The sequence below is a fragment of the Oratosquilla oratoria genome, chromosome 24 (genome assembly GCF_046742065.1).
Source record: "Oratosquilla oratoria isolate Oo_2021 chromosome 24, ASM4674206v1, whole genome shotgun sequence".
Classification (NCBI taxonomy): domain Eukaryota; kingdom Metazoa; phylum Arthropoda; class Malacostraca; order Stomatopoda; family Squillidae; genus Oratosquilla; species Oratosquilla oratoria.
The window spans coordinates 50,331,058-50,357,504 of NC_134800.1; the positions used below are offsets into that span (position 1 = coordinate 50,331,058).

At 38.1% G+C, this 26,447-nt stretch overlaps 1 protein-coding gene across 1 annotated transcript in view; it reads left to right on the plus strand.

Moving 5' to 3' along the window:
- The window catches only part of LOC143038626 (organic cation transporter protein-like), a 94,211-nt gene that overhangs the window by 53,585 nt on the left and 14,179 nt on the right, over positions 1 to 26,447 (plus strand). The window contains exons 5-9 of the mRNA XM_076208092.1: positions 3,627 to 3,730; positions 7,062 to 7,216; positions 8,443 to 8,611; positions 12,754 to 12,901; positions 21,148 to 21,338. Coding sequence (XP_076064207.1) covers positions 3,627 to 3,730; positions 7,062 to 7,216; positions 8,443 to 8,611; positions 12,754 to 12,901; positions 21,148 to 21,338 — 767 coding nt within the window. The remainder of the gene's footprint in view (positions 1 to 3,626; positions 3,731 to 7,061; positions 7,217 to 8,442; positions 8,612 to 12,753; positions 12,902 to 21,147; positions 21,339 to 26,447) is intronic.

A 26,447-nucleotide genomic window follows, 5' to 3' on the forward strand; every position in this document is an offset into this window, starting at 1 on the left:
GCAAGGGTCTACGAGACCAAGTATACAATGGGCGACGAACGCATGTGAAGATGATATTAGAGGGAATTCTAATGTTTGGCGGCTCATGAGCCGCTCGTTGAAATGATACTTTTAGATATCCACACACACAGTTAATAAATGAGAAAATAGAACATAGGTGGAGGACAGATAGGGAGATATATGGCGGGGAGGGTGGACAGAGAGAGAGAAAGAGAGAGGAACAAGTCGGGGGAGGGATAGAGATGGCGGGGAGCTAAACAGTAATGGGGAGGAATATGTGTGTGTGTGTATGTGTATATGATATATATATATATATATATATATATATATATATATATATATATATATATATATATATATATATATATACATGTATATGCATATATATATATATATATATATATATATATAGACATATATATGTATTTCCAACTCTCTCCCACCACCATATATCATTGTTTTTCACTCTCGCTCCCTCTCTCTCTTTCTCTCTTTTTCTCTCCCCTCTCTCTCTCTCTCTCTATTTATCAATCTCTGTCTATCTATGTACAATATCTGTCCCTCCCCCTCTCTCCCACCCTTGCCATATTTCCTTCTCTCTTTGTATCGCCCCCTGCCATATATCTTTTTCCTTATTCTTCCCCCTGTCATATTCCACTCTTTTAATATCCTTCCCCCTTTCACTTCTTTTTCTTTTCCCCCCACCCACAATATCTCTCTCTCTCTCTCTCTCTCTCTCTCTCTCTCTCTCTCTCTCTCTCTCTCTCTCTCTCTCTCTCTCTCTCTCTCTCTCCCTATATATATATATAAATATATATATATATATATATATCTATATATATACTTTTATATATATATATATATATCTATATATATATATATATAATTCCCCTCCCATCTCTCTCACCTTCACCACCTACCTACCTCTCTCTCTCTCTCTCTCTCTCTCTCTCTCTCTCTCTCTCTCTCTCTCTCTCTCTCTCTCTCTCTCTCTCTTTCTCTCTCCCTCTCTCTTTTCCCGTCATATCTCTCCCTCCTTCTGCTATATCTTTCTCCCTCCCCGGCCATATCTCCCTATCTCTTTCTCTCTCTATCCCTCCCCACCATATTCCTCTATCCCCTCCCCCCTTTCTTTCTCTCCATTTTGCCATAGCTCTCCCTCTATTACTCACTCTATCTTTCTTACTGTCCTTCTCTCTGTATTCCTCCCCCGCCATTTTCTCTATCTTTCTCTATCCTTCATCCCTATTTCTCTCCCCACCATATTTCTCTATTCCTCCCTCCGCCATATTTTCTCTCTCCCTCTCTTTCTCTCCCGCCCTCCATATCTCTATCTCTTTCTCTGTCAACCCTCCCCTCCTGCCATATCTCTTTCTTTTTCTCTCCTCTCCTTATCTCCCACTACTTCCTCATTCATCTAATAGTATCACTTCAACGAGCACCTCATGAGCTACCAAGTTAATAAGCATTAATTCCTCTGACGTCACCTTCACATGTGCCCACCCAATGTATACCAGAAATGAGGTGATGGCATCCAAAGTATACAGGTATATTAGTTATCAGTAATATCAGTAATTAAGTTAGTTCTGTTCACGAAGATGCTATACAATATCTAGTTTTCGTAACCATGTTTTTTATGAAACATAAAATCTTCGAACTTACAAAGGTAACCTTTTTTTATTCTATGTTAAGAAGAAATTTCTAAATATCGTATTCCAATATAATATTTGTGTCTATTCCATCGCTTACGATAGTTCACTTATCAATCTTTATTTTGAACATTGTGAGCAATTCAATTGCATGTATTTAATATATTATGCAAAGGAGACCACTTGGAAAAAAGAAACCAACGAAGCAGAGCGCTTTCGTATATTACATCTTCAGTGCAACAAGTACATAGTAATAGAAATGCATAGATAATATATACATGAAAAAAGGAGCAAGGATAGTTTGAATAAGGGTAGCGGACAATTACCCCCTGGAGGGCGGAAGGTCAATGCCAATACACTAATGATGGTGGGGCGACATTAGGTCATAGTACATGTAACAATACAGTTTAATGTGACATTATAGTTACTGTAGAGGTAATATTTAATGTGGATTTTCACACATTGAACAAGTTGGATCGTAATTCTGCATTACAAGTAAATTACCTCATTAGCGAGTCCAACCACCGTGTGTGTCAATTACCTCGCTTAGTCTACTACCTAGTTTAGGCCACCTTTCAAGGCAAGAAGATCATCACCTGTCCGATCCGACGAGTCCAGGAGCTGAACACAGCTGTACCAGTTATAAGATCAGGCAATAGTACTGGTTTCTCTTTTGGTCTAGAAATTCACCCTATACATCTAACCTTTCCTTTTCACCTATTTCCCTCGATTTTATTCCTATTTTCCCACATAAGGAGCCTGCCCTCCTACGTCTCCTCTCAATAGGGTGGCCGATGAATGGAATAAACTTAGTAACCATGTAGTAAGCGCTGAAACTATTAGTTGTTATAAAAAACGATTAGACAACTTTATGGATGGGGATGACAGGTGGTGATGGATACGAAGCTGCCTAGTGTAGGCCTTATGGTCTCTTGCCGTCTCCTTTATTCTTATGTTCTTATGTTATGTTCTTAATAGCCAAAGACATTAATAAAATGAGATCCATGCACTTCCTCAGCACGTAGAGAACCAATCAACTTTTCACACACATCCATTCGATATAACATATACCACTCTTAATTCAACCTCATATGCACTACAGTACATTCTCCAACACAAAGAATTAAAGCTTCATCTGTCCCACAACAGCACATACACCCAAACACATATGAACACAAAAAATATTGCAAATAAATCTAAACGGAATCACAAACAAACACACAGAGCAGCTTCATTTCCTACATAAACACTACTTATACAGGTTTAATTCAAGAAACAAAACAAACACCACAGTTTATACTACCCTATATGTGATGATTACACAACAGTAAGAGAAGACAACACAAGACAAAATCCAGGACTCGTAAACAACATCATACCCATTTCCAACAAAACATAAGGAACCAAATACTAACAGACATCAATAAATGGACAATCTCATTCCTAACACAAGTAAAGAAAACAACTTACAACAACATGAATATTTACATACCTCCCATTACATTAACCCCACAAGTCTACACCCTCCAATTCCAACAACTCAACTGCTAACCACAACCACATATAGGTGGGGGGGTGGGGTGGGGGGGGGGGCGCACCGCAGTCTGACACCTGCCATAAAAATATTTCTATCCCAAGTGAAACAAAAGCCATACTAGCACGCTTGCATTCAAGGCACCATCCAACTCTAATGTGATATTAGCACAGGATAGGCCTTGCCGCAGTATTAAACTTCCCTAGATGGAACAATCACAGAGAACACTGAGCACCTCATGCGGCACTACCCTACACTAACTATCATTAGATAAAAACACAAAATTTCTTCCTTGAGAGACGTATGGATCAATCTAGTGGCTGTTACTGGCTACATGACAGCCGTGGGTCTTCTGGGGGCAACGGTTTAATTTAATTTATCTTATTCACTTGACCATGACTATTATCCAACATGCCGTTTTTCTAACTCCTTTTCCTCCACAGTGGGATTTGGTCTGCGATAGACGCGCGCTCTACTCCACGACGCAGTCAGCTGCGCAGGCGGGTAAACTCGTTGGATCCATAGTCTTCGGCTACCTCACCGATATGTGAGTATTCACTCTTTTGCTAAATAAAAAATGCTCCCTTATAACATGGCGTAATGAATGTATCCCTAATTCACTGGCATTTTCATTCGTATATATTCGTTCACCAATTTTTTTTTACCACAACCTTGCGTTGGAACTGTAAGAAAATTATTTCATCTCGGTACATGTAATTGGTGGACAGAGATTGGTGGACTTAGATTTTGAATCACATAAAACTTCGTTATCCCAGAAGTTAACCGGAAGATTACAGAGCCCTGAATCCTGTGTTTTTTTCTGCATGGAAATATCTATATCAAGTACATTATCTTAAAGTTGCTGATTTTCCAAAGTCATGTGACCAAAGAAAATATTATCTATATTTTGAATTTGTTAATCTAAAAATGGAATATGAAATGGCAAATATATTTTTATGAAACTACATTACAGTAGTCTCTCTCTCTCTCTCTCTCTCTCTCTCTATATATATATATATATATATATATTTATATATATATATATATATATATACATATATGTATATACATATATATATATATATATATACATATACATATTTATACATATATATGCATATACATATATATACATATATATATATATGTGTGTGTGTGTGTGTGTGTGTGTGTGTGTGTGTGTGTGTGTGTGTGTGTGTGTGTGTGTGTGTGTGTGTGTGTGTGTGTGTGTGTGTGTGTGTGTTTACCTAGTTGTATTTTACGGGAAAAGGAGCTATGCTCGTGGTGTCCCGTCTTCATATCTCGTTTTATGTAGACTGTTTTTAAATTCGTGTATCGTTTTTGCACACACCACATTCTCATCTAACTTGTTCCAAACGTCTATTACCCTGTGGGGAAAGTTTTTTTTTTTCAGGTCTCTTCTTTAGCTGTCTTGATTTTCTTTCCGTGACCTCTTGTATCTCTACTATTCCATATTATTAGATCCTCTCTATCAATAGTTTCTATGCCTTTCTTGATTCTATAAATAGTTATCAAGGCACAATCAGCCCATCCATCTTTTTCTTGTATTACATCTTTTAGCCCTGAATAGAAACACATTAAGTTTGTGACGCATGATCGTCCTTGTCTAAATCCAAATTGCCTTGGATTTAGTACGTTTTTTTTTTTCCCAAATGCCTTACCCATCTAATTTTGATCATTCTTTCACAAATTTTAGCTATCATACTTGTAAGAGACACCGGTCTATAGTTAGTAGGGCCTTCCTTGTTTCCCCCTTTATATATTGGTACTATATTTGCTCTTTTCCAATCCTCTGGAACTTTTCCTTCTTTCAATGAATTGCTTATTAGACTATGTATTTTGTTAGTTCATTCCTGCATTCTCTCAAAATAATTTTTTTTAGCTTCTAGTTTTTTTCTCATCCACTCTTTCCTCTTTATTTATCTCTCTTTTTATCCATACCTGTTTATACTGATCACATTTTGCTAGTTTCCCTGTTTTTGCTAAGATATTCTCTGCTATCATGTGTGACCTAAATTTAACCTTAATTGGTCTGGTCTTATCTGTATTGTATTTCCCTATTGTATACATTTCTTCAATTTATTTCCCTGTTTCTTGTTCATCTTCTTGAACTACTAATATCTTGTTTACTTTTTCCTTCTGCTCCTTTACTCTTGTAGTCCTATTTGGATTATGCTTCTCTTCCATCCCTAATATAAGTATACATTTATTTTTATCCACTAAGTCTCTTACTATATTCTTCTCCCTCATAACTTTAATAAATGTGTCCTTAGTTCTTTCATCTATTGTGTCACTATATCTCTAAATTCAATTTTATTCTTGTCATGGACTTTTCTCCAACCCTGTGCCTCTTTTACTATGGACTCTTTATTCTCTTCATTTTCTTCCTGAATTCCTCATTCTCATCCTTTACTTCTTTAACTGTCTTTTTAATTTTTCTATTTCTTTATCTAGGCTTTGGTTCTCCTTCTTTAGTTCTTCCAATTTATCAACTCTTTGTTAATCCATATGAGTTGACTGAACCTAACCTCCCACTGTTTGTTCATTTTCTCTAGTTTTTCCTCTAGACTTGCTAATCGGGGGAGATTGTCATCTCCTCCCTCATTAAATCCTTGGAAATAATTATCTTCACCTTCCATTGCACTGCTCTTAAATATATTTCTAATTTTTGCATTTTTACTAATGTCTTCGACTTCACCTCTATCATCTGCGCATCTTTTGTTGACATTCCTTCTGACTTCCGGGGCCAGTTCGTGCCCTTCCTCATTTCCTTCCATTTTCCTCAGTAATCCCTCCCTTTCTCCTTTTTCTTCACTTTCCCTACTAATACAACACAGGTACTCCCTCGTCGTTGAGATCCATGAAATTTGAAGTTTTCCTGGAGTTCCAAACTTCGCTGTCACTTCGACTGTCGTGTGTATGTGTGTATGTGTATGTGTATGTGTGTATATGTGTATGCGTGTATATGTGTATGTGTGTACGTGTGTATGTGTATGTATATATGTGTATGTGTATATGTGTATGTGTATATATATGTGTGTGTGTGTGTGTGTGTGTGTGTGTGTGTGTGTGTGTGTGTGTGTGTGTGTGTGTGTGTACATATACCAAGGACTTTTTCCCCTTTACAAGGAAGGCAGGCAAGTCAAAAGGCAAGTACCCACTTTCACCCATTTCTCAGCCACCTATTCCACTCCCATCCACCACCCTTTCCTCTCTCATCTTAGCTCCTCATGGGAGACGGATCATCCCTGTATCTCGCCCACTGCCCAGGGTCGGAATGAGTGCAGGAAGACACAACATATTCACAGCAAGGCCGCTTCATTTAATCGGCGACCTCCCCCCCTCTCCGTCCCTTTACGCAGAAAAGGAGAAGACAGAAATCCTTTTATGCTGCGTCAAAATATCATTCATTTATAACTTCTCCCTATAATGTAGAGATATAAAACTCGGAAACCGACAAAGGTCATGGCACCATCAATGTTGGGAATGACACTAAAAGAAAGGAAAAGGGCAACTTGGGCGAGAAGGCAGACTGAAGTGAAAGTGGAATTGGGCAGGAGATTTAGCCAGAAAGGAGGATGGTAGATGGAACAGTTGTATTATGATTGGATGCCGCGAAACAGAATGCATGGAAGAAGAAAGCCTGACAGAAGGCGGAAAGACGAGATAGAGACGCTTGCAGAATTAGTATGGTGCAGTCGTACGACTTAGAAATGTTTGTAAAAGGCCTTTCTTTAGCAGTAGACAACCACGTTCCCATCTTCTACTCTCCCTAAATGTAATAATATCTTGAGCCAGTAGGTGTAATCTTTTGTATGTAATATTAGTTTTTTTTTATTTCTCTCATCCTGAAACAGGTTTGGCCGCCGGCGTGTAACCTTGGTGAGTGTGTGCCTCTTCGTCCTGTTCTCCTTCCTGGCAGCTTCAGCGCCAACCATTAACTTGTATATCACTCTGAGGGCGCTCATCTCATTCTTCGACACCGGTTTCTACATGGCCTGTTTCATCCTAGGTAAGAAGGGACGTTTGAAGGAGTTTTGAACATGAATTTGGGCAGAGGGAAACCGTGCAAGATTTTTACCTACTTGAAGGTGGAGTCTGCCACCATAATGTGTCCAGTTTGGAACTGGTTTCGTGACTTGTGGATCTTGATTTGATACTCACCAATTATCAGTGATTGCCACTTGCCTTGATTCTCTTAGAAGATGGAGCATTGGTAACTGTTTCTGCTGTATTTCAGCGCCTTCAAGCAAGTGCATGGATTTCAAAGAGTCTACTTTAAAGGACGTTAGGTTAGTTATGAGAGTGGGAATTACTGGAGGAGACTGATTAGATACAGAATTATAATGAGATGTCTTAGGGAGATGTTATCAACTACAGACCAGATTTTCTTATCTAAACCCTCCATAGAATCTGTAAGAGTCTTGTACTAAAAAAAAAAAAAAAAAAAAAAAAAAAAATCCCCATAGTTTTAAGTCAGTTCTCTCATGTGGTCAAATCTTAAATATGACCCAGCATATAAAAGTGGCGGTGAGGAGTCTACAGGAGGATTGCTTTAAAGTACGACAAATTATAGGAGCAGTTTTTATTGACTTAGCAGCAGTATATGACACTGTAAACCACATAAAGCTTCTATGAAAAATATCAAAAATGTTAAAAAAGAAACCATATTGAGGTAATTAAAAGGATCTTAGAAAATTGTAGATTTTATGAAGCTAGAAGCAGGTTGCTTCCACAGAAGAACAGACCACCATAGGTATCAGTCTTGGAACGACCTCTTTTCACTGTTTACACAATCAGCCAACTAACACAAAGGTTCAGCTATGTAGACGACCTATGCATCGCAATAAAAGCTAACTCCAAAAAGATGAAGTACGACTGACAGCAAATCTCACATTAACATTCTGAAGAGTTAATATTTCTTTCAAATGAACTGTCGTATGATTAGTTCAATTTGTTTTTTCTCGGCAGCACTAGAATTAGTTACAAGGAAGTAGACTTTACTCAGATGATACAAATCATTATTTGACCACAGCATTCCTAGAGAACAATAATTACTTTTGGCTCTTGTAACAAGACAAGCAATTCAAAAAACAATTGGGGTTACTCTTGTAGGAACGTGAGAGAAATTAGATACAAAATATCTTTAACTTTGTTTAGGAGTCTGAATTCTTACAGATATCCTGGTCTGTGTGAATTAGCTACCATTTGTAATTCTTTATATTATTCCCCTTCTAGCCATGGAAAACTGTTCACCTAGCCGTCGTTCTTTCGTTGGTTCTCTATATGCAGTGCCCTGGGCTTTGGGCTACATGGCTCTTCCTGGCATCGCATATGTCGTCAGAGACTGGCAGTGGCTTCAAGTGGTTCTCTCCCTTCCTTCTCTCCTCCTCTTCCTTTATTTCGGGTGAGTTCGTTAAGTGTGAAACTCTTACAGGTTTCACTTTTCGTTCTTTTTGTCTTTTATGCCCCCCCCACACCTTTTCAAACAGTTAAAGAATAGTTGTCTAAGATCACTTATAACTAGAGAATGCAATCCATCTCTTTGTTAAGTAATATTTCTAACCAAGAAAAATTATAAAACCACCGAATATCGAACCATAATTTGTTTTATTATGTACGTGTTTAGTTAGACATTGTGTATGATTAGGGTTGCCAGGATAGAAAATTGGAAATACGGGACATTTAAAACACACACACACAAACACAAACACACAAACACAAACACACAAACACAAACACACACACAAACACATACACAAACACACACACAAACACACACACAAACAAATACACAAACACATAGCAGAGAAAAACGGAAGGGAAACAGAAAACAGGAATGGAGGTAAAAGAAAATTAAAAGTATTTTTCACAAATATAGATGGCTTTATAACAGGCTTGAATGAACTAAATGATTACCTGAAGGAAAAAGAACCGGACATAATGGAAATTGTGGAGACAAAATTGAAAGGTTCATTACCACCCAACAGTGTAGGACATGGCGCATATGATTATTGGATTAGAAACAGAGAAGTAAAACAAGGTGGTGGAATTATGTTCCTGACTAAGAAGGATATAAATGTGAGTGTTACATATGGAAAGAATAGAGTAGAAATGATCATGATGGAAATAGAGGACAGGGCCAAGAAGAGCAGGAAGTTTGTGGTAAATAATGTGCCTCCTAAAACGGCTTCGTGGGAAGAGAGAGAACATAAGAATATGTTAGAAGACACAAGGATAACACTAGATAAGATAATGGAAGATAGAGGAAGAATAGTTATAATGGGTGACTTTAATTGTAAAGAAATCTGCTGGGAAGAGATGACAATGGAAGGGGGAGATGACCTATGGGAAATGCACTACTTGATATGATTATAGAACATACAATGACACAATGGATACAAGAGAATACTAGATATAGAAATGAGGAAGAACCACCGACACTGGACCTAATAATCACATCAGAACTCGAAATAGTGGACAAGATTGAATATAAGACACCAATAAGTAAAAGTGACCACATATTGATAGAACTGGAACTAAATGAGGAAAATTTCATGAAAAAAACGAACAATATAGAAGGGGAAGATTGATTTATGGAAAAACAAATTCTGATAAGATAAGATATTTCTTCAAAAAGCAGACTGGGAAAGGATAAACAGGGAGGAAACAACAGTAGAAAAGAAATGGAAAATTTTGACAAAAATTTATAAAGGAGTGGAAAAGTATGTTCCAAGACAAAGCAAAAAAAAAAAAAAAAAAAAAAAATTATATGTAAAGTGTGGGTACAACACAAGATGTAGAGAGTTAAAAGACAAAAGGGATAAAGCTTGGAGGAAATGGAGGAAAGACAAAAGACCTGAAACATGGAAAATATATACTAGTTCTAGAAATCAACATGTAGAAGTGCGCAGAGAAGAAAAGAGAAAATGCGAAAACGATGTTATAGATGAAGGAACACACTAGGGACACAGTTGTTAAAGTGATGAGAGAGAAGGAAAATATAGTAGGAGACTTAGCAGATAGAAAGAAATGTATAATTATATTAGGAATGGAAGAGAGGCATAATCCAAATAGGACTACATGAGTAAGAGATGAGAAAGAAAGAGTGAACAAGGTATTAAAAACATTTCAAAAAGGTGTACAGGAAATAGGGAAAAAAATTGAAGAAATATATAGAGTGGGGAAACACAGTATAGACAAGACCACACCAATTAAGGTTAAACTGAGGTCACAAACGACAGTAGAGAATGTCTTATCGAAAACAGGAAACTAGCAGAAAGTGATCATTACAAACAGGTATGGATAAAAAGAGAGATTAATAAAGAGGAAAGAGAGGAAGAGAAAACAAAAAGAATCGAAGCTAAGAAAAAAAACGAGAACATAAGTCAAAGAGAAATTCTATTGGAAGGTTGTGAATATAAATGTGAGGAAATGTTTCATAGCAGAAAAAAAAACGGAAGGGAAACAGGATGGAGATAGCAGAAAATTAAAAGTGTTCTTCACAAATAGAGATGGATTAGTAACAGGCTTGAATGAACTGAATGATTACCTGAAGGAAAAAGAACCGGACATAATGGGAATTGTGGAGACAAAATTGAAAGATCCTTTACCATCCCAACAGTGTAGGACATGGTGTATATAATTATTTGATTAGAAACAGAGAAATAAACAAGGTGGTGGAATTATGTTCCTGACCAAGGATATAAATGTGAGGAGTGTTACATATGGAAAGAATAGAGTGGAAATGATCATGATGGAAGTAGAGGACAGGGCCAAGAAGAGCAGGAAGTTTGTGGTAAATAATGATGTTCCTAAAACGGCTTCGTGGGAAGAGAGAGAACACAAAAATATGTAAGAAGACACAAGGATAACACTAGATAAGATCATGGAAGATAGAGGAAGAATAGTTATAATGGGTGACTTTAATTGTAAAGAAATCTGCCGGGAAGAGATGACAATGGAAGGGGGAGATGACCTAAGGGAAATGGACTACTTGATATGATTATAGAACATACAATGACACAATGGATACAAGAGAATACTAGATATAGAAATGAGGAAGAACCACCGACACTGGACCTGATAATCACATCAGAACTCGAAATGGTGGACAAGATTGAATATAAGACACCAATAAGTAAAAGTGACCACATATTGATAGAACTGGAACTAAATTAGGAAAAACACATGGAAAAAAAAACGAACAATATAGAAGGGGAAGATTGATGTATGGAAAAACGAATTCTGATAAGATAAGATATTTCTTCACAAAGCGGACTGGGAAATGATACACAAGGAGGAAACAATAGTAGAAGTCCTGTGATGCCGTAGGTCGTTCTTATGTTCTCTTGGTCTTTTTGTCAACCCCCGTGACGTCTCACCGTTGACAAAAAGACTAAGAGAACATAAGAACGACCTACGGCATCACAGAACTTCAAATTCACTGGTAGTGCATGTGGACACGCACGGGGATTTACCAGAATGGGAAGAGGCACGCCCTATCTGGACCGGGCTCGAGAGAAGAATGAGAAAGCTGGTCGAGTCCGCATGCATAACACTGGGAAAGGTCAGCAACCACAGAGAAGGATTCATTAACCTGTCATTTGCAGCCGCCAGATTGGTTATGGAGGAGGGAGTATCGGGCCAATCAGCATGCGGCATTCTGAAACGTCCAGCCGGATGAGCCATAAGGAGAATATATATGCTGTACACACACGTTGTCTGTCACTCTGAAGAAGACTTGTAGTCGAAGCGTCAGGAATATAGTGTTCCCGCTCTAACCCGCGTTTCTCTACCACCTTTTCCACTCATCTGTCTTACCTTCATAACAATATATATATGTATATACATATATGTATATATATATATGTATATGTATATTCATATATATATATATATATATAATATATATATACATATATATATTGACGTCAGTGGAGTAGGAAGCGCAGGAGTCTTTGTCTGAGTTTATATCTGACTAGTCTCGTAGGCATGCTTTTTCAAAGCATACCTGCGAAACTAGCCAGGAATAAGCTCAGACTAAGACTCCTGTGTTTCCTACTCCACTTACGTCAACCAGTCAGAATGTCTCAGTGTATATATATATATATATATATATATATATATATATATACATATACAAATACATACACAGTTTTCGATCACAATCCGTTCTAGGAAACTGTTTCAGAACCGATTTGGTCGAGGACCGAAACAAGTTTACTGATCTGCTGGATACAGCTTTATCAGGTTGAAACCCGTCCGGGCCAGTGAGCTTAAGCTGTTTACTAGGGAGGTTACTGCCGTGGGGTGAGGCATTACGGTGGGTTGTTGAGGTTTGCCTCGGCTGCCGTTCTGAGAAGTCTCATTGAGAAGACTGATATCAGAACTGAAACCCGACAACTTTAACTAACTTTAACCCACTGTGCTTTGTTTTTACGATACCTGTCACCCTTTCACTCTCATACTGTCACCTTAAAATGCGATGTGGATCAATCTGTAAGGGTCGTAAGTCAATTTTCATCTGACAATATTATGTTCTCGTAGGTTGCTGCCCGAGTCGATGAGGTGGCTGGTAATGCAAGGACGGCTGACTGAGGCAATGGTTGTTCTCGAGAAGGCCGCCAACTTCAACAAGAAAGCATTGCCCCGCAAAGAGAAGCTTATGGATGCCATGCAGAGGATATACAACAAAGTAAGTAGGGTGGAAGGCAAAAACCTAAAAGATCTCGGAAGGATGGAAATCGAAAAGGCATATTTCAGCAATCTATACTGTCTCGTTAATCAACACTCAAAAGTTTGAGCTAGGCAGGAGCCACCAACAGTTAACAAGAGCTGAATACAAACACAGACATACACACACACACGCACGCACACGTACACGCACATTATATATATGTATATATATATATATATATATATATATATATATATATATATATATATATACTGTATATATATTTATATATATATATATTTTCCTTCTTTCAATGAACTGGTTATTAGACTATGTATTTTGCCTGTTAGTTCGTTCCTGCATTCTCTCAAAATCCAGTTTGCCATTTCATCTGGTCCTTGCGATTTCCTAACATCGATATTACTCAAGTGATTCATTATTTCTTTCCTTGTTACTTCTATCTCTTTCATAGGGGGGACTTTCTCCTCCCACTCGACATCTCTAAATTGTATGTTCTCCCTCGTAAACACTGATTTAAAATGTTTGTTCATAATTTCTGCCATTTCTATTTCCTCTGTGTATTCAACTCCTCCTTGTCGTAGTTTAACTAATTCTTGTTTGTTTTTCAGTTTGTTGTTTACAAATCTATAAAATAGTTTTGGTTGATCTTTACATTTTTCTATGATATTTTTTTTCGTATTTTCTCTTTTCTTCTCTGCACACTTGTACATATTGATTTCTACAACTAGCATATATTTTCCATTTTTCAGGCCTTTTGTATTTTTTCCATTTTATCCAAGCTTTATCCCTTTTGTCTTTTTACTCGCTACATCTTTTGTTGTACCAACATTTTACATATCCTTTTTCTTGTTTTTGTCTTGGAACATATTTTTCGACTCCTTTATAAATTTTTGTCATTTTTTCCATTTCTCTTCTATCGTTGTTTCCTCCTTATGTAACCTTTCCCAGTCTGCTTTTTTAAAGAATTCTTTTATATTACCAAAATTTGTTTTTCCATATATCAATCTTCCCTTTCTATATTGTTCGTTTTCCCCATGTATTTTTCCTCGTTTAGTTCCAGTTCAACTAATATGTGGTCACTTTCACTAAGTGTTGTGTTATATTCAATCTTGTCCACTATTTCAGGTTCTGATGTGATTATTAGGTCCATTCTTGATGGTTCTGCTTCATCTCTATACCTAGTATTCTTTTGTATCCATTGTGTCATTGTATGTTCTATAATCATATCAAGTAATACATTTCCCTATTGGTCGTCTCCACCCTTCACTGTCATCTCTTCCCAGCAGATTTCTTTACAATTAAAGTCGCCCATTATAATTATTCTTCCTCCATCTTCCATTATCTTATTTAGTGTTATCCTGGTGTCTTCTAACATATTTTTGTGTTGTCTCTCTTTCCACGAAGCCGTTTTAGGAGGCACATAATTTACCACAAACTTCCTCCTCTTCTTGTCCCTGTCCTCTATTTCCATCATAATCATCTCCACTCTATTCTTTCCATACACACCATTCCTCACATTTATATTCATTTTAGTCAGGAACATAACTCCACACCCTTGTTTTACTTCTCTGTTTCTAATCCAATAATCATATGCTCCATGCCCTACACTGTTGGGTGGTAATGGACCTTTCAATTTTGTCTTTACAATTCCCATTATGTCAGGTTCTTTGTCCTTTAGGTAATCATTCACTTCATTCAAGCCTATTATTAAGCCATCTATATTTGTGACTTTTAATTTTCTGTTACCTCTATCCTGTTTTCTGTTTCCCTTCCGTTTTTCTCTCCTATGAACCATTTTCTCACTTTCATGTCTTAATTGGTCTGGTCTTGTCTATATTTTATTTTCCCAGGCTATATATTTCTTCTATTTCTTTTTCTATTTCTTGTTCATCTTGAACTAGTTTTAATACCTTTTTTACTTTTCCTTCTCCTCCATTACTCATGTAATCCTAATTGGATTATGCTTCTCTTCCATTCCTAATATAATTATACATTTCTTTTTATCTGCTGAGTCTCTTACTATATTCTCCTTCTCTCTCATCACTTTAATAACTGTGTCCTTAGTTCATTTGTTGTTTCACTATATCTCAAATTTCAATTTTGGTATTCTCTTGGAGTTTTTTCCAACCACTTACGTTTTTTACTGTGAACTCTTTATTCTGTTTATTATTCCTCTTTAGTTCCTCATTCTCATCCTTTACTTCTCTTAACCGTTTTTTATTTCCTCTATTTCTTTAATTGGGTTTTTAATTTCCTACCTTAATTCTTCCAATTTATCAACTGTTTGAGTAACTAGTGCCAGTTGGCTAAACCTAACCTCCCATCCTCCTCTAGATTTACTAGTTTACTAGTCGGGGGAGGTTGTCATCTCCTCTTTCATTAAATCCATAGAAGTAATTATCTCCTCTTTCCATTGAGCTGCTCTTATCTATATTTCTACTCTTAATACTTTTGCTCACCTGTTTGACCTCAGCTGTGTCGTCTGCACACATTTTGTTTACACCCCTTTTGACTTCCAAGGCCCGTTCCTCACCTTCCTTATTGTCTTCCATTTTCATCAATAATGCCTCCCCTCTTCCTTTTTCTTCACCTGCCCACTACACCATGAGCTTTCCCCTTTCCTACTAATACAATACAGGTACTCTCTCGTCGCTGAAATCCACGAAAATTACGGTTTTTTTACGGGAGTTCCAATCTTCGCCGTCAATCCGACGCGCGCGCGCGCGTGTGTGTGTGTGTGTGTGTGTGTGTGTGTGTGTGTGAGTGTTCGCGCGATTTTGAAGATCCGCATCATCTGATTGCGTAGCGCGATTTACTGAATCTCTAGTTGTGTGGCCATCTCGAGATCGGACAAAGGCAATTAATGGACCAAACATGCTAATGAGCGCTTCATCGCTCCACAACACATTTTTCCACTTCACTGCGTGGTGTGCAGCGGTGTACCAAGAAAACTCGTGATGCTCGTGGAGCCGATCCGCCATTACAGAACAAGCCCACAGGGAGACCCAGGAAGACTACTACTCGTACTCTGAAGGTACTGAGGAGATAGGTGGATGCTAGTCCACGTATAACAGCACCTCAGTTGGAGGAAAAGAACCCTTAATTACTTGGTCATGTGTCTGTGAAAACAGTACGCCGCCGCCTGCATGACGATCTGCAGTTCTCACACCACAATCCTCGCAAAAAAAAAAAAAGTAAAATAGAAAAAGAACAGGGTCGTTTTTTTGCCGCAAATATTTACAGTGGGATATGGAGAAGTGGAAAAAAAAATTGTGGAGTGATGAAGCCACTTTCACTGTTATGGAAACCGTCTTAGCAAAGTGTACCGTCGTCCTGGCAGTGATCCTTTGGACCAAAAATTCACACACGGTACCGTAAAACATCCTGATTCACTGATGGTCTTAGCTATCATGGTGTGGGATCATTAGTGATACTACCAAAAAAATGTAACTGAATGCATACCTATATTATGTGCTACTTAATGATCATTTGGAGGATTGTTTTATATAGTGCAAAACAGATGTCTTCATACAGGATGGTGCACCATGCCATACTGCTAAACTCGTTAAAGAATGGTTTGCATTCTGTGATGTGGAGTATATAAAAGATTGGCCAGGTAATTCGCCTGATTTAAACCCAATTGAGAACCTCTGGGCGCTCATGAATGATAAGTTACGTGAGCGCGACACTTCATCAATCCCCAAGCTGGAGGTAGCCATCAAGGATATTTGGAATATAGACCCTGTGTGGCCTCAAAATCTTGCAGCATCTGTTCCTAAACGTCTCCAAGAATGCATCAAGAGAAAGGGGTGTCCAACAAAGTACTAGAGAGCTGGTAAGTACCTGATAATGTAGGTTATTTGAGGAAAATTACTCTTTTTACTCTGGCGCGTAAGTTTTTGCCCCCCACTGTATAGTTACTTTCTTTACTGCCTCTAGGGCATCATCTATCGAAGCATTTGTAAACATAGATGATGCCCTACAGGGAGTAAAGAAACTAAATACAGATATAGATGATGATATCCTTCCAGTTCCAATCTGATTACTTAAAGCTTATATCCATGTGTGTTAGATTTGAATACTTTATGTTCAACAACATTGAATTTAAACAGCTCAAAGGTCTTGCAATGGGGAGTCCGTTATCGGTTCTTATGCTCAGTCATCTTAAGATCGTGGTGGTCACAACGTTAGGATAATAGATTTATTCCCAACTAATCTCCGTTTACTCTTCTCCACCTAATACTCTCTCATTTATCTTTAATGCTGTATATATATATATATATATATATATATATATATATATATATATTTATATATATATATATATATATATATATATATATATATATATATATATATATATATATGTGGGAAGTCCCTTCGCCCTACGTAGATATATTCATACACAGCCATTCTCCACCCACACCTATCTCCTGCCTTCTCCCTTGTTTAACAGACAAACCTCTTTTGTTCATAGTCCCATTCAGCCCATTCATTCATCCATCTCATTCTTGGTCGTCCCCTGAAGTTCACTCCATACACCTATGTTTTCCACAATCTTTTTGTTAATCTATATTCTCTCATTCTTTCCATTTGCCCGGAACGTTCCAGTAACCTTTCATCACTTCTATCAGCCAGCTTCCTTTCTATTCCCATTCTCCTCACCTCATGGGAAAAAGAAAATCATCAAAAGGGACAAATGAACTCTACAAGTCAAGGGCCATCTAACCCCGTTATGGGTCGCAAACCCATGTATCTGTTGTGTGTGGCTTCGCTTCAGGGCCTGGAAACGGGAATCCTGAAGGTTGAGTGATGCCCCAGTGCTGTGTTTTCACTGAGATCTTCCCCTGGGACTAGCAGCACTCCTCTTTTGTCCTCTGTTCAAGCAAGGACAGAAGGTACCTCTTGGCTCGGATAGGCAAATTAGTTAGACTGCTTGACTTAAATCTTTGAGTCAAGAAAGTACCGATAGGGCGACAGCTGTCCTTCTATAGTGTCATGGTGGTAGGTACGTATACTCTCCCATTACTCACAGGACTATTGGATTGATATGTATATCTAAATTCTAGTCTCCCCACGTTCGTTGCCATATGTACTTGGCAACCAAAAGAAACGCACATGGATGGGGTGGACTTGCAACCTGCCCCTGTCAAAATCGCTAAATCCGCTGTGTGGAGCACCAGGGTGATGCAAATGAGGCACAAACACATCGAGCCCGGCCCAGTGAGAGCCTCCGGTGGGCTCTCCGTGCGGGCGCCTAAAACTGTTTCTCCCATGACAACCGAATACCCTTTTCATTGTCGGGGTTCACCAAACTTAAATTGGATATAGTAACTCTGAAGTGAGATGACCTGGTAGTGGCGAGATCAATAGTGAGAATTACGTCTACTTCTGATCAGGGCGAACCGATGGGACCCACCCTGTGGGCTGTAGGCATATCTAGGCAAGTACAGTCTCACCAGCGTATGATGCTAGTGAGGCTGAAGCGCTCCTTGGGGCTCATTATTGCAATATATGCTCTTAGGTAAGGAGATGTTCTGTGTCAAACTTGTATTTATAGTTGACCAGTGTCCACCACGAGACACATTGTTGTGGGTGACTTCAATGCAGCCATTGTCACCGATGGGACCCACCCTGTGGGCTGTAGGCATATCTAGGCAAGTACAGTCTCACCAGCGTATGATGCTAGTGAGGCTGAAGCGCTCTTAGGTAAGGAGATGTTCTGTGTCAAACTTGTATTTATAGTTGACCAGTGTCCACCACGAGACACATTGTTGTGGGTGACTTCAATGCAGCCATTGTCACCGATAAAGTATGAAGTGTGTATTGCTCCTTATGGTTCTGAAGCCAGAAACATCAACAGTTATCTCCTCTGAACATAAAGCCCAGAAAGTTGAGGATATGTTGGTCCTGGTTCCAGAGACGAGAACCTCTGGAACGGGGACCTGGACCAATACAGAACTCAGATACGGCAGACTAGAGCTCTCGTGAGGATGGATGAGGAGAGGTACGTTAGGAGAATCGTTGACGATATCGAGGGTCATTTTAATGTAAATGATCTCCGGCCTGCTTACCAAGGGCTGAAGAAAATCCATAGTGCTCCAGAGGAGCACTGTCCAAAAAGCTGCTGGAGAACTACTGTCATGTTTGGAGGAATATAGTCCCTATGCTGGGTTCTTTGAGCAATTGCTCATGGGTGACCCCCTTAGCGGATGGCTTATCCTTGATGGTGTTCAGGTGGTGGTTGCCGATCCACTAATAGACTAATCTCAGCTCTTTCTGACAGAGGTCAAAGGGGTTGTGGATAAGCTGAACGGTGGAAAGGCAACTGGTATCTGCAACATCATTTTGGAGTTGCTGAAAGCTGGAGGTGAGGCCATGATCTGGGGGTTACATGTGATACTATCTGCTGTCTGGTAGTCTGGTACCATTCCCTCTGTCTGGAAAAAAGTGTCTGGTTATCCATATCTGGAAGGAGAAAGGTATTACACTGCTTAGTGTGCCAGATAAGGTGCTTGCCCGTCTGTTACTGACACAAGTTCGTTCACATCTGCTAAAGTTTCATAGGCCTGAATAGTCTAGGCTCACGCCAGGTACGTCAAGAATTGATCAGATTCTAGCGCATCGTATTCTCGTAGAGCGCCGACGTGAATTTCAACAGGGGGTTTCTTTTAGCTTATGTTGCTCTCAAGAGGGTGTTTGACTATGCTTTGTGGTGTGCTCTGGGATCTTCTGCGGATCAGTGGGACTCCTGTGAGAATATCTTAATTAATTTCTGGCTTATGATCTTAGATAAAGAGTGTTGTAAAGTATGGAAGAGGTTTGTCCGCCTTCTTTCCTGTTAATTCAGGAGTGAGGCAAGGGTGTGTCTTTGCCCCAACACTTCCAATACCTGCATGGACTAGGTATTGGACAGAGTTGTCGATCTGTGTCGTTCCCGACAGTCTATTGGGAACACAAAGGTCATTGACCTTGTTTTTTGCTGATGATGAAGTCCTTTTTGAGGAGTCGTTGGAGGTCCTGGTTACAGCCCTTGGGTCACTGCACAGGAAGATGAGACCACTTGGACTTGAGGTCTCCTGGACCAAGACCAAGGCCCAGGCGTTTGAGAGTTTACTGGATGACACAGTTCAGCCTGCCAATGTATGTGGCGAAGATATTGAGGTCTTAGAAAGATTTACTTACTTTGGTAGCGTAGTACATAACAGTAGTGGGTCATGTCAGGAAGTACAGTACTTCAAAGGATTACCATTGCCTATGGTGTTATGGGACACACTCAAACAAAGTATATAGTGTTGCCAATTTTTATACAGGAGGACTAAAATCTGGATCTTCTAGTCACTTGTGCTCCTTGTCTTGCTGTACGGCTGTAAGAATCATGGGGTATCTTTGGAATGACTTTGTATCAAACCAGAGAGACTGTACTGCAAGACTCAATGTAGGGCAATTACCAGCATAATTTGTAGATGTCATTCCGGCTGCATAGGCATGTGGCACGTTTCCTTGATGTTGATCCCATTCAAAGAGTTGTCTCCAGAATAGACAAACCTTGATGAAGGTAACGATTAAACACCTGTCGAGAGTTATTTGGAGTGGGAAGGGTGGCTGTGAGAGAGGTCGCTTGGAGAGGTGGGGACTGACGACAGCATTTGAGAGAAGCAATGCGTTCCTTGGCGTATGCTCCCAAATGATGATGATAATGATGATGATGACTATGACAAGATCCTCACTCTTTCAAAGGTATTTGTTTGATATTTGATACGATAAGTTTATATTACATATAAAGCCGATACAATTGTTTATAATGTGATGGTATAGCAAGTTCAACAATTACTTTTTTTATAGAAGTGACTAGAGATGTATGACTTGAAAACTGAAATGTCCCATTATTTTTCAAGTGCACCAACGACAAGATATCATTAATAGGGTACAAAATGTAAAGTCAAGTCCTGCAGAAGTAAAACCTTTGAACTTTGTTATGTATTGATGTTGTTTGTTTAGTTAACTCCAAATGTTGCCACCAGGTGGCATGATGGTGACATTGGCGATTCGTATGGGTTATAGATGGATTGCTTCTTTGTTGACAACATCGGCCACATACTAGCAGGTGTGACTGTAGCTTAAGTATGTATATATGTCACAGAGACAATGTATGAACTTGAGAGTAATCGCTGACATTAGAGCTTGTTGCAATAATGATATATTCATATTTGTATATTGTCATGTTTTTCACCCCCCTTTAGGAGAAAAAGGAGCGACAACGAGTGAATGCGGATTGTGGTGGTTTTTGTATGTTGTTGGGGCTTGTGTGCCTCCGCGTCCAGCGTTTGTGCAGCACAACCCGTCTCCTCATCCAGACCACCATAATCTACTTCAGCTGGTTCTCAGCGTCTCTTGTGTACTATGGCATCGCTCTTAATGCCACCAACCTGAGGTGAGGCCTTACATTATTTCTGTAGTGTTTGTGTGAAACTATGTCGCCTGGGATAGTGGTATGCAGGCCAAAATACAGTACACATGGACATTAGTGTATGAGTACATGCACACAGGATAGAGATTGCATATTGCTGTTGGAAGATTCGAGTCAGGTATGATTTTTTTAGTAAAAAAAATATTGGAAATGGTTAAAAGTAGGAATAGGACATCACTGAATTATTCAGTGGGAATGAAAGTCTCAAAAGTGAGATGGTTGGCATCCAATGGCCTGACGGTTGGCATCCAAGAATCTTAAAGGAAATGAAAATGAGATTGTGGTTCCATTAGAAATTATTTTCAAGAAATCCATCATATCCGGAGATGTCCCAAGAGAATGGAAGCCAGCTAACGTTACTCCTATATTCAAAAAAGGTGACAAAAAGGAACCAAATAACTACAGGCCTATAAGCTTGACTTCAATCGTAGGTAAAATGATGGAAACTATCATCAGAGATGCTATCGAACATCATTTAGAAAGTAACTGTTTGATAAACGATGGCCAGCATGGATTCAGACGGAAACGTTCTCGCGTGACTAACTTACTCGAATACTACAACACAGTCATCTCAAATTATGACAAAAGAAACAACATAAATTTAATATATCTAGACTTTGCAAAAGCTTTTGATACCGTCTCCCACGCAAGGCTACTTACTAAATTAGTTTCACACGAAGTGGTAGCCTATTAAGTTGGACTAGAAATTGGTTGAATGATCGAAAACAGAGACTTGTTTTAAATAGCAAAACTTCTAGATGGAAAAACGTCACGAGTGGAGTTCCTCAGGGTTCCGTTCTTGGGCCATTTCTATTCATAGTATATATAAATTATATAAACCACGCACTAAATTCGATTGTCTCCAAATTTGCTGATGATACAAAACTATGCGGAATGGCAAATGATCCCTTAAATCAATTAGATATTCAAGATAATTGAGATAAATTACAGCAATGGTCTCAAAAGTGGCTGATGAAATTTAACACAAGTAAATGCAAGGTTATGCACATAGGTAAAAATAATAGTAAGTACGATTACAAGTTATTTGGAAATTCGTTAACAAAAGTGGATAGTGAAAAGGATCTCGGCGTAATTATCAGTAACGATCTCAAATCATCTAATCAGTGTATTTTAGCTTCTGAGAAAGGCAATAAGATTCTAGAACTGATTGCGCGATTTTTTACTTCAAAAGTCCATCTCTCTCTAACAAGTTATATAAATCGTTAGTTCGTCCACATTTGGAATATGCGGTTTCCAATTGGTCACCGAATCTCAAGATATTGACAGATTGGAAAAAGTACAATGGCGTGTAACAAAACTGATTCCAAATATCAAAAATAAATCATACGGAAATCGACTAAAACATATGAACCTGTTTTCCCTAAAAAATAAAAAAATAAAATAAAAAAAAAAAACGTAGACTCAGAGGTGACTTGATACAGGTTTTTGAGATCCTAAAGGGAATTGACAGCATCAAAAATTACAAAATTTTCACACTGAATGAAAATCCGACAAGAAATAATGGTCTCAAACTGTCAGGAAATAGATTTAATTTGGAAATGGGTAGAAACAACTTTGCCAACCATGTAGTTAATGAATGGAATAAACTTCCTGCAGAGGCAGTGCAATGTAGTTCAGTTCGAAGCTTTAAGATTCGTTTAGATAAACACCTAAGCAAGATGCTGCAATGGCTGCCATTTATTTTATATTATTAGTTTATTTGTTTGCTATTATTTGTCTGTTTATAACCGTTTGCTTGATTTTCACTTATTATTACTCGTAGTTATATGTAAATTTATCATTATTTACTATTTACCTGTCTGTTTATTATTTAACTATACCTATGCATTCATTTTATTTATTATAATTTCTTGACAAGATGCAGGAATGACCCGTCATCCAGGAGGTGCCAAGATAGAGGGAGGGGAGTGGAGTATGTAGGGGATTGAATGGGTGGGAGTGGTTTCTATGTATTTTTCTTTTGGCTCCCTCCCGTGTAAGGGGGAAAAACCTTTGGTATATGTATGTATGTATTATCTATATTATTATAATTCTTATTTATTTATTTTTATTTATTCATCATTATTGTATTTTTTTCCACATCCGACCTAGTTATGGAACAAAAGGTCTCCTGCCGGCATGCTCTGCCTTTGTAATCCTTTGTAAAATTATCTTAGGAAATTTTGCCGACCATGAACCATAAACAAGAGTGCTGGGGAAACAATTTTTTTCATGGACGTATGGTTGACCTTTCACTGCATGCACGTAAAAATTACAAAGAAACGTTTTAAAAAGCTGGCACGCCCAAAATTATAATATGTGTGGACCCACAGTGGTGTGGCCCTCATAAAAGAAAGATTATACAAAAGGCCTTGGTGACAGATCGTGCAAGGATGTGCTAGATAAGAACATGAGATCATTAGAACATAAGAATGAGGGAGACTGCAAGAAACCATAAGGTCTACACCAGGCAGTTCCATGTCCATGACCACCTATCATCCCCATCCATAAATTTATCTAATCTTCTCGTAAAACAACAGAGTTTCAGCGTTCACTACATGGTTACAAAGTCTATGTCATTCGCTAACTACTTTGTTGGTCTATGTCATTCGCTAACTACTTTGTTGGTAAACCAGTCCTTGCCTATTTCCTTCTTAAATCTAAATTTGTACAGTTGAAATCCATTACTATGAGTCTTGCCTTGTTGTCTTGATATGATGACCTTGTCTGCATCACCCATGTGAAACCCCTTGACCATTTAAATACCTTTATTTGATCAGTCAGCACTCTATGTCTTTCCAGAGAGTAGTTAAGGTGTCTAAGCCTGTTCTCGTAAGGTAAATTTCTGAGTCCATGTATCATTTTGTTCATTCTCCTCTGTACTGATTCCTGTGAATTAATGTCCATTCTATAGGACGGAGACCAAAACTATACCGCATAGTCAAGCATTAGTCTAAGTAACGCCAGATAGAGTTTGATAACTACCTCTGCACTTTTATTTGTAACTGTCCTAACAATGAAATCTAATGCTCTGATAGATCTATTCCTGGCGTTAATGCACTGCTTCCTGGATTTAAGGTCAGGACTCACTGGCACTCCCAAGTCTCGAATTCATTTTTCTATAAAAAAGTGTTATCTAAGCTGTACCTGTTTTCCGGGATGTGAAAAACCTCTTTAACACACTGCACTTTGAGATATTGAAGTTCATTAGCCATTTCACCGACCAAGTAAATAATTTAAGGTCTTCCTATAGTATCCCAGCATCTTTCCCTGACCTAATTTGGCGTCCTATATTACCGTCATCCGCAAACTTTCTAACATCACTAATAATCCCATTGTTCAAGACGTTTATATACATATTGAACAATAAGGGAATCGAAACCAAACCCTGGGGAACTCCACTAGTAACACTCCCCCATTAGGGTTTAACACCATTATTGGTGATCCGCTGTTTTCTGTCCCTAATCCATGTTTTAATCTATCCAAACACTTTTTCTATGCCATGGGCTTTGACTTTATCTAGTAGCCTCTGGTGGGGCTTTGCTAAAGTCAAGGTAAATAACATCGTAACTATCACTGTTATCTGACACCACGTAGACATTAGTGTGAATAGTTAGAAAATTAGTTACACATGACCTACCCTTGGTGAATCCATGCTGAGTCATGAATTGAATTATGTCTCTCGACGTGCCAGGCCTGAATTACAATATAGTTATTGTACATTACATTATTCTTTAATCCGGGGCTGTGAATTACGTCTAATTGATAAAGGTGTGTTGTTGTGCTTGGTGTTGAATTACGCATCTATGTATATCACCGCTGAGAGTATAGTGGTTATGTGGGTGATTGGTGATATCAGGCATCTGCCTGATCATATATCTATCATGAGGTTACTGTATAAAACAGTGGCACAAGCACTAGTAGATCAAGTCTTCTGCAAATACAATATCCCATGTAGGATACTCTCTGACAACGGCAAAAACGAAGTTCTTGAACTTATTGCAGAACTTTACATCGACCTACTTTCAACCGCATACCATCCCCAAGTGAATGGCTTGCTCGAGAGGACCAACAGGAAGATTTTAGAGATACTCAGCCCCGGCCAGGTAAACAGCGGAGACACCTGGGAGGATTGGCTCCCAAAAATACAAGCATCAGTGGCTCCCTCAGCTTTGCAACAAAGAAAAGCCCACGTTATATCGTCTTCCGACAGGACCTGCGAATGTCCATTGACATCATGTTGGGATCTCCACCATCCATCTACACACTGGATAATTACGCCCGGCGTGTGGAATACGCGATGCATGTCATCCACGACGAGATCAGAAATAACCTACGAGATTATGGCTAATCAACACAAACGCGCCCACCCCCTTGACATCAAAGTAGGAGATATAGTCATTTTGAAGCCACACACACGCCCACATAAACTAACAATGAAATTCAAAGGCCCATTCGTCATTGCCGAAGCACTTAGAAATTAGAAATAAACCATAATTGACCTTTCCAATGACCCTCTTGAAGTAATTCACGGTGAGAAACTGAAGAGAATTAAATCTCCCCTTGACACCAACACAATAATAATAATAATGAAGATAATAATAATAAAGTTAATAGTAATATAATAATAATAATAAAGATAATAATAATGATAAAGATAATAATAATGATGATGATAAAGATAATAATAATAATGATGATGATGAAGATAATAATAATAATGATAAAGATAAAGATAATAATAAAGATAAAGATAATAATAATGATAAAGATAATGATAAAGATAAAGATAAAGATAAAGATAATAATAAAGATAAAGATAATAATAATGATAAAGGTAATATAATGATAAAGATAATAATGATAAAGATAATGATAAAGATAAAAAATAATGATAAAGATAATAATGAAAGATAATAATAATGAAAGATAATAATAATGAAAGATAATAATAATGAAAGATAATAATAAAGATAATAATAATAAAGATAAAGATAATAATAATGATAAAGATAATGATAAAGATAACGATAAAGACAAAGATAATAATAAAGATAAAGATAATAATAAAGA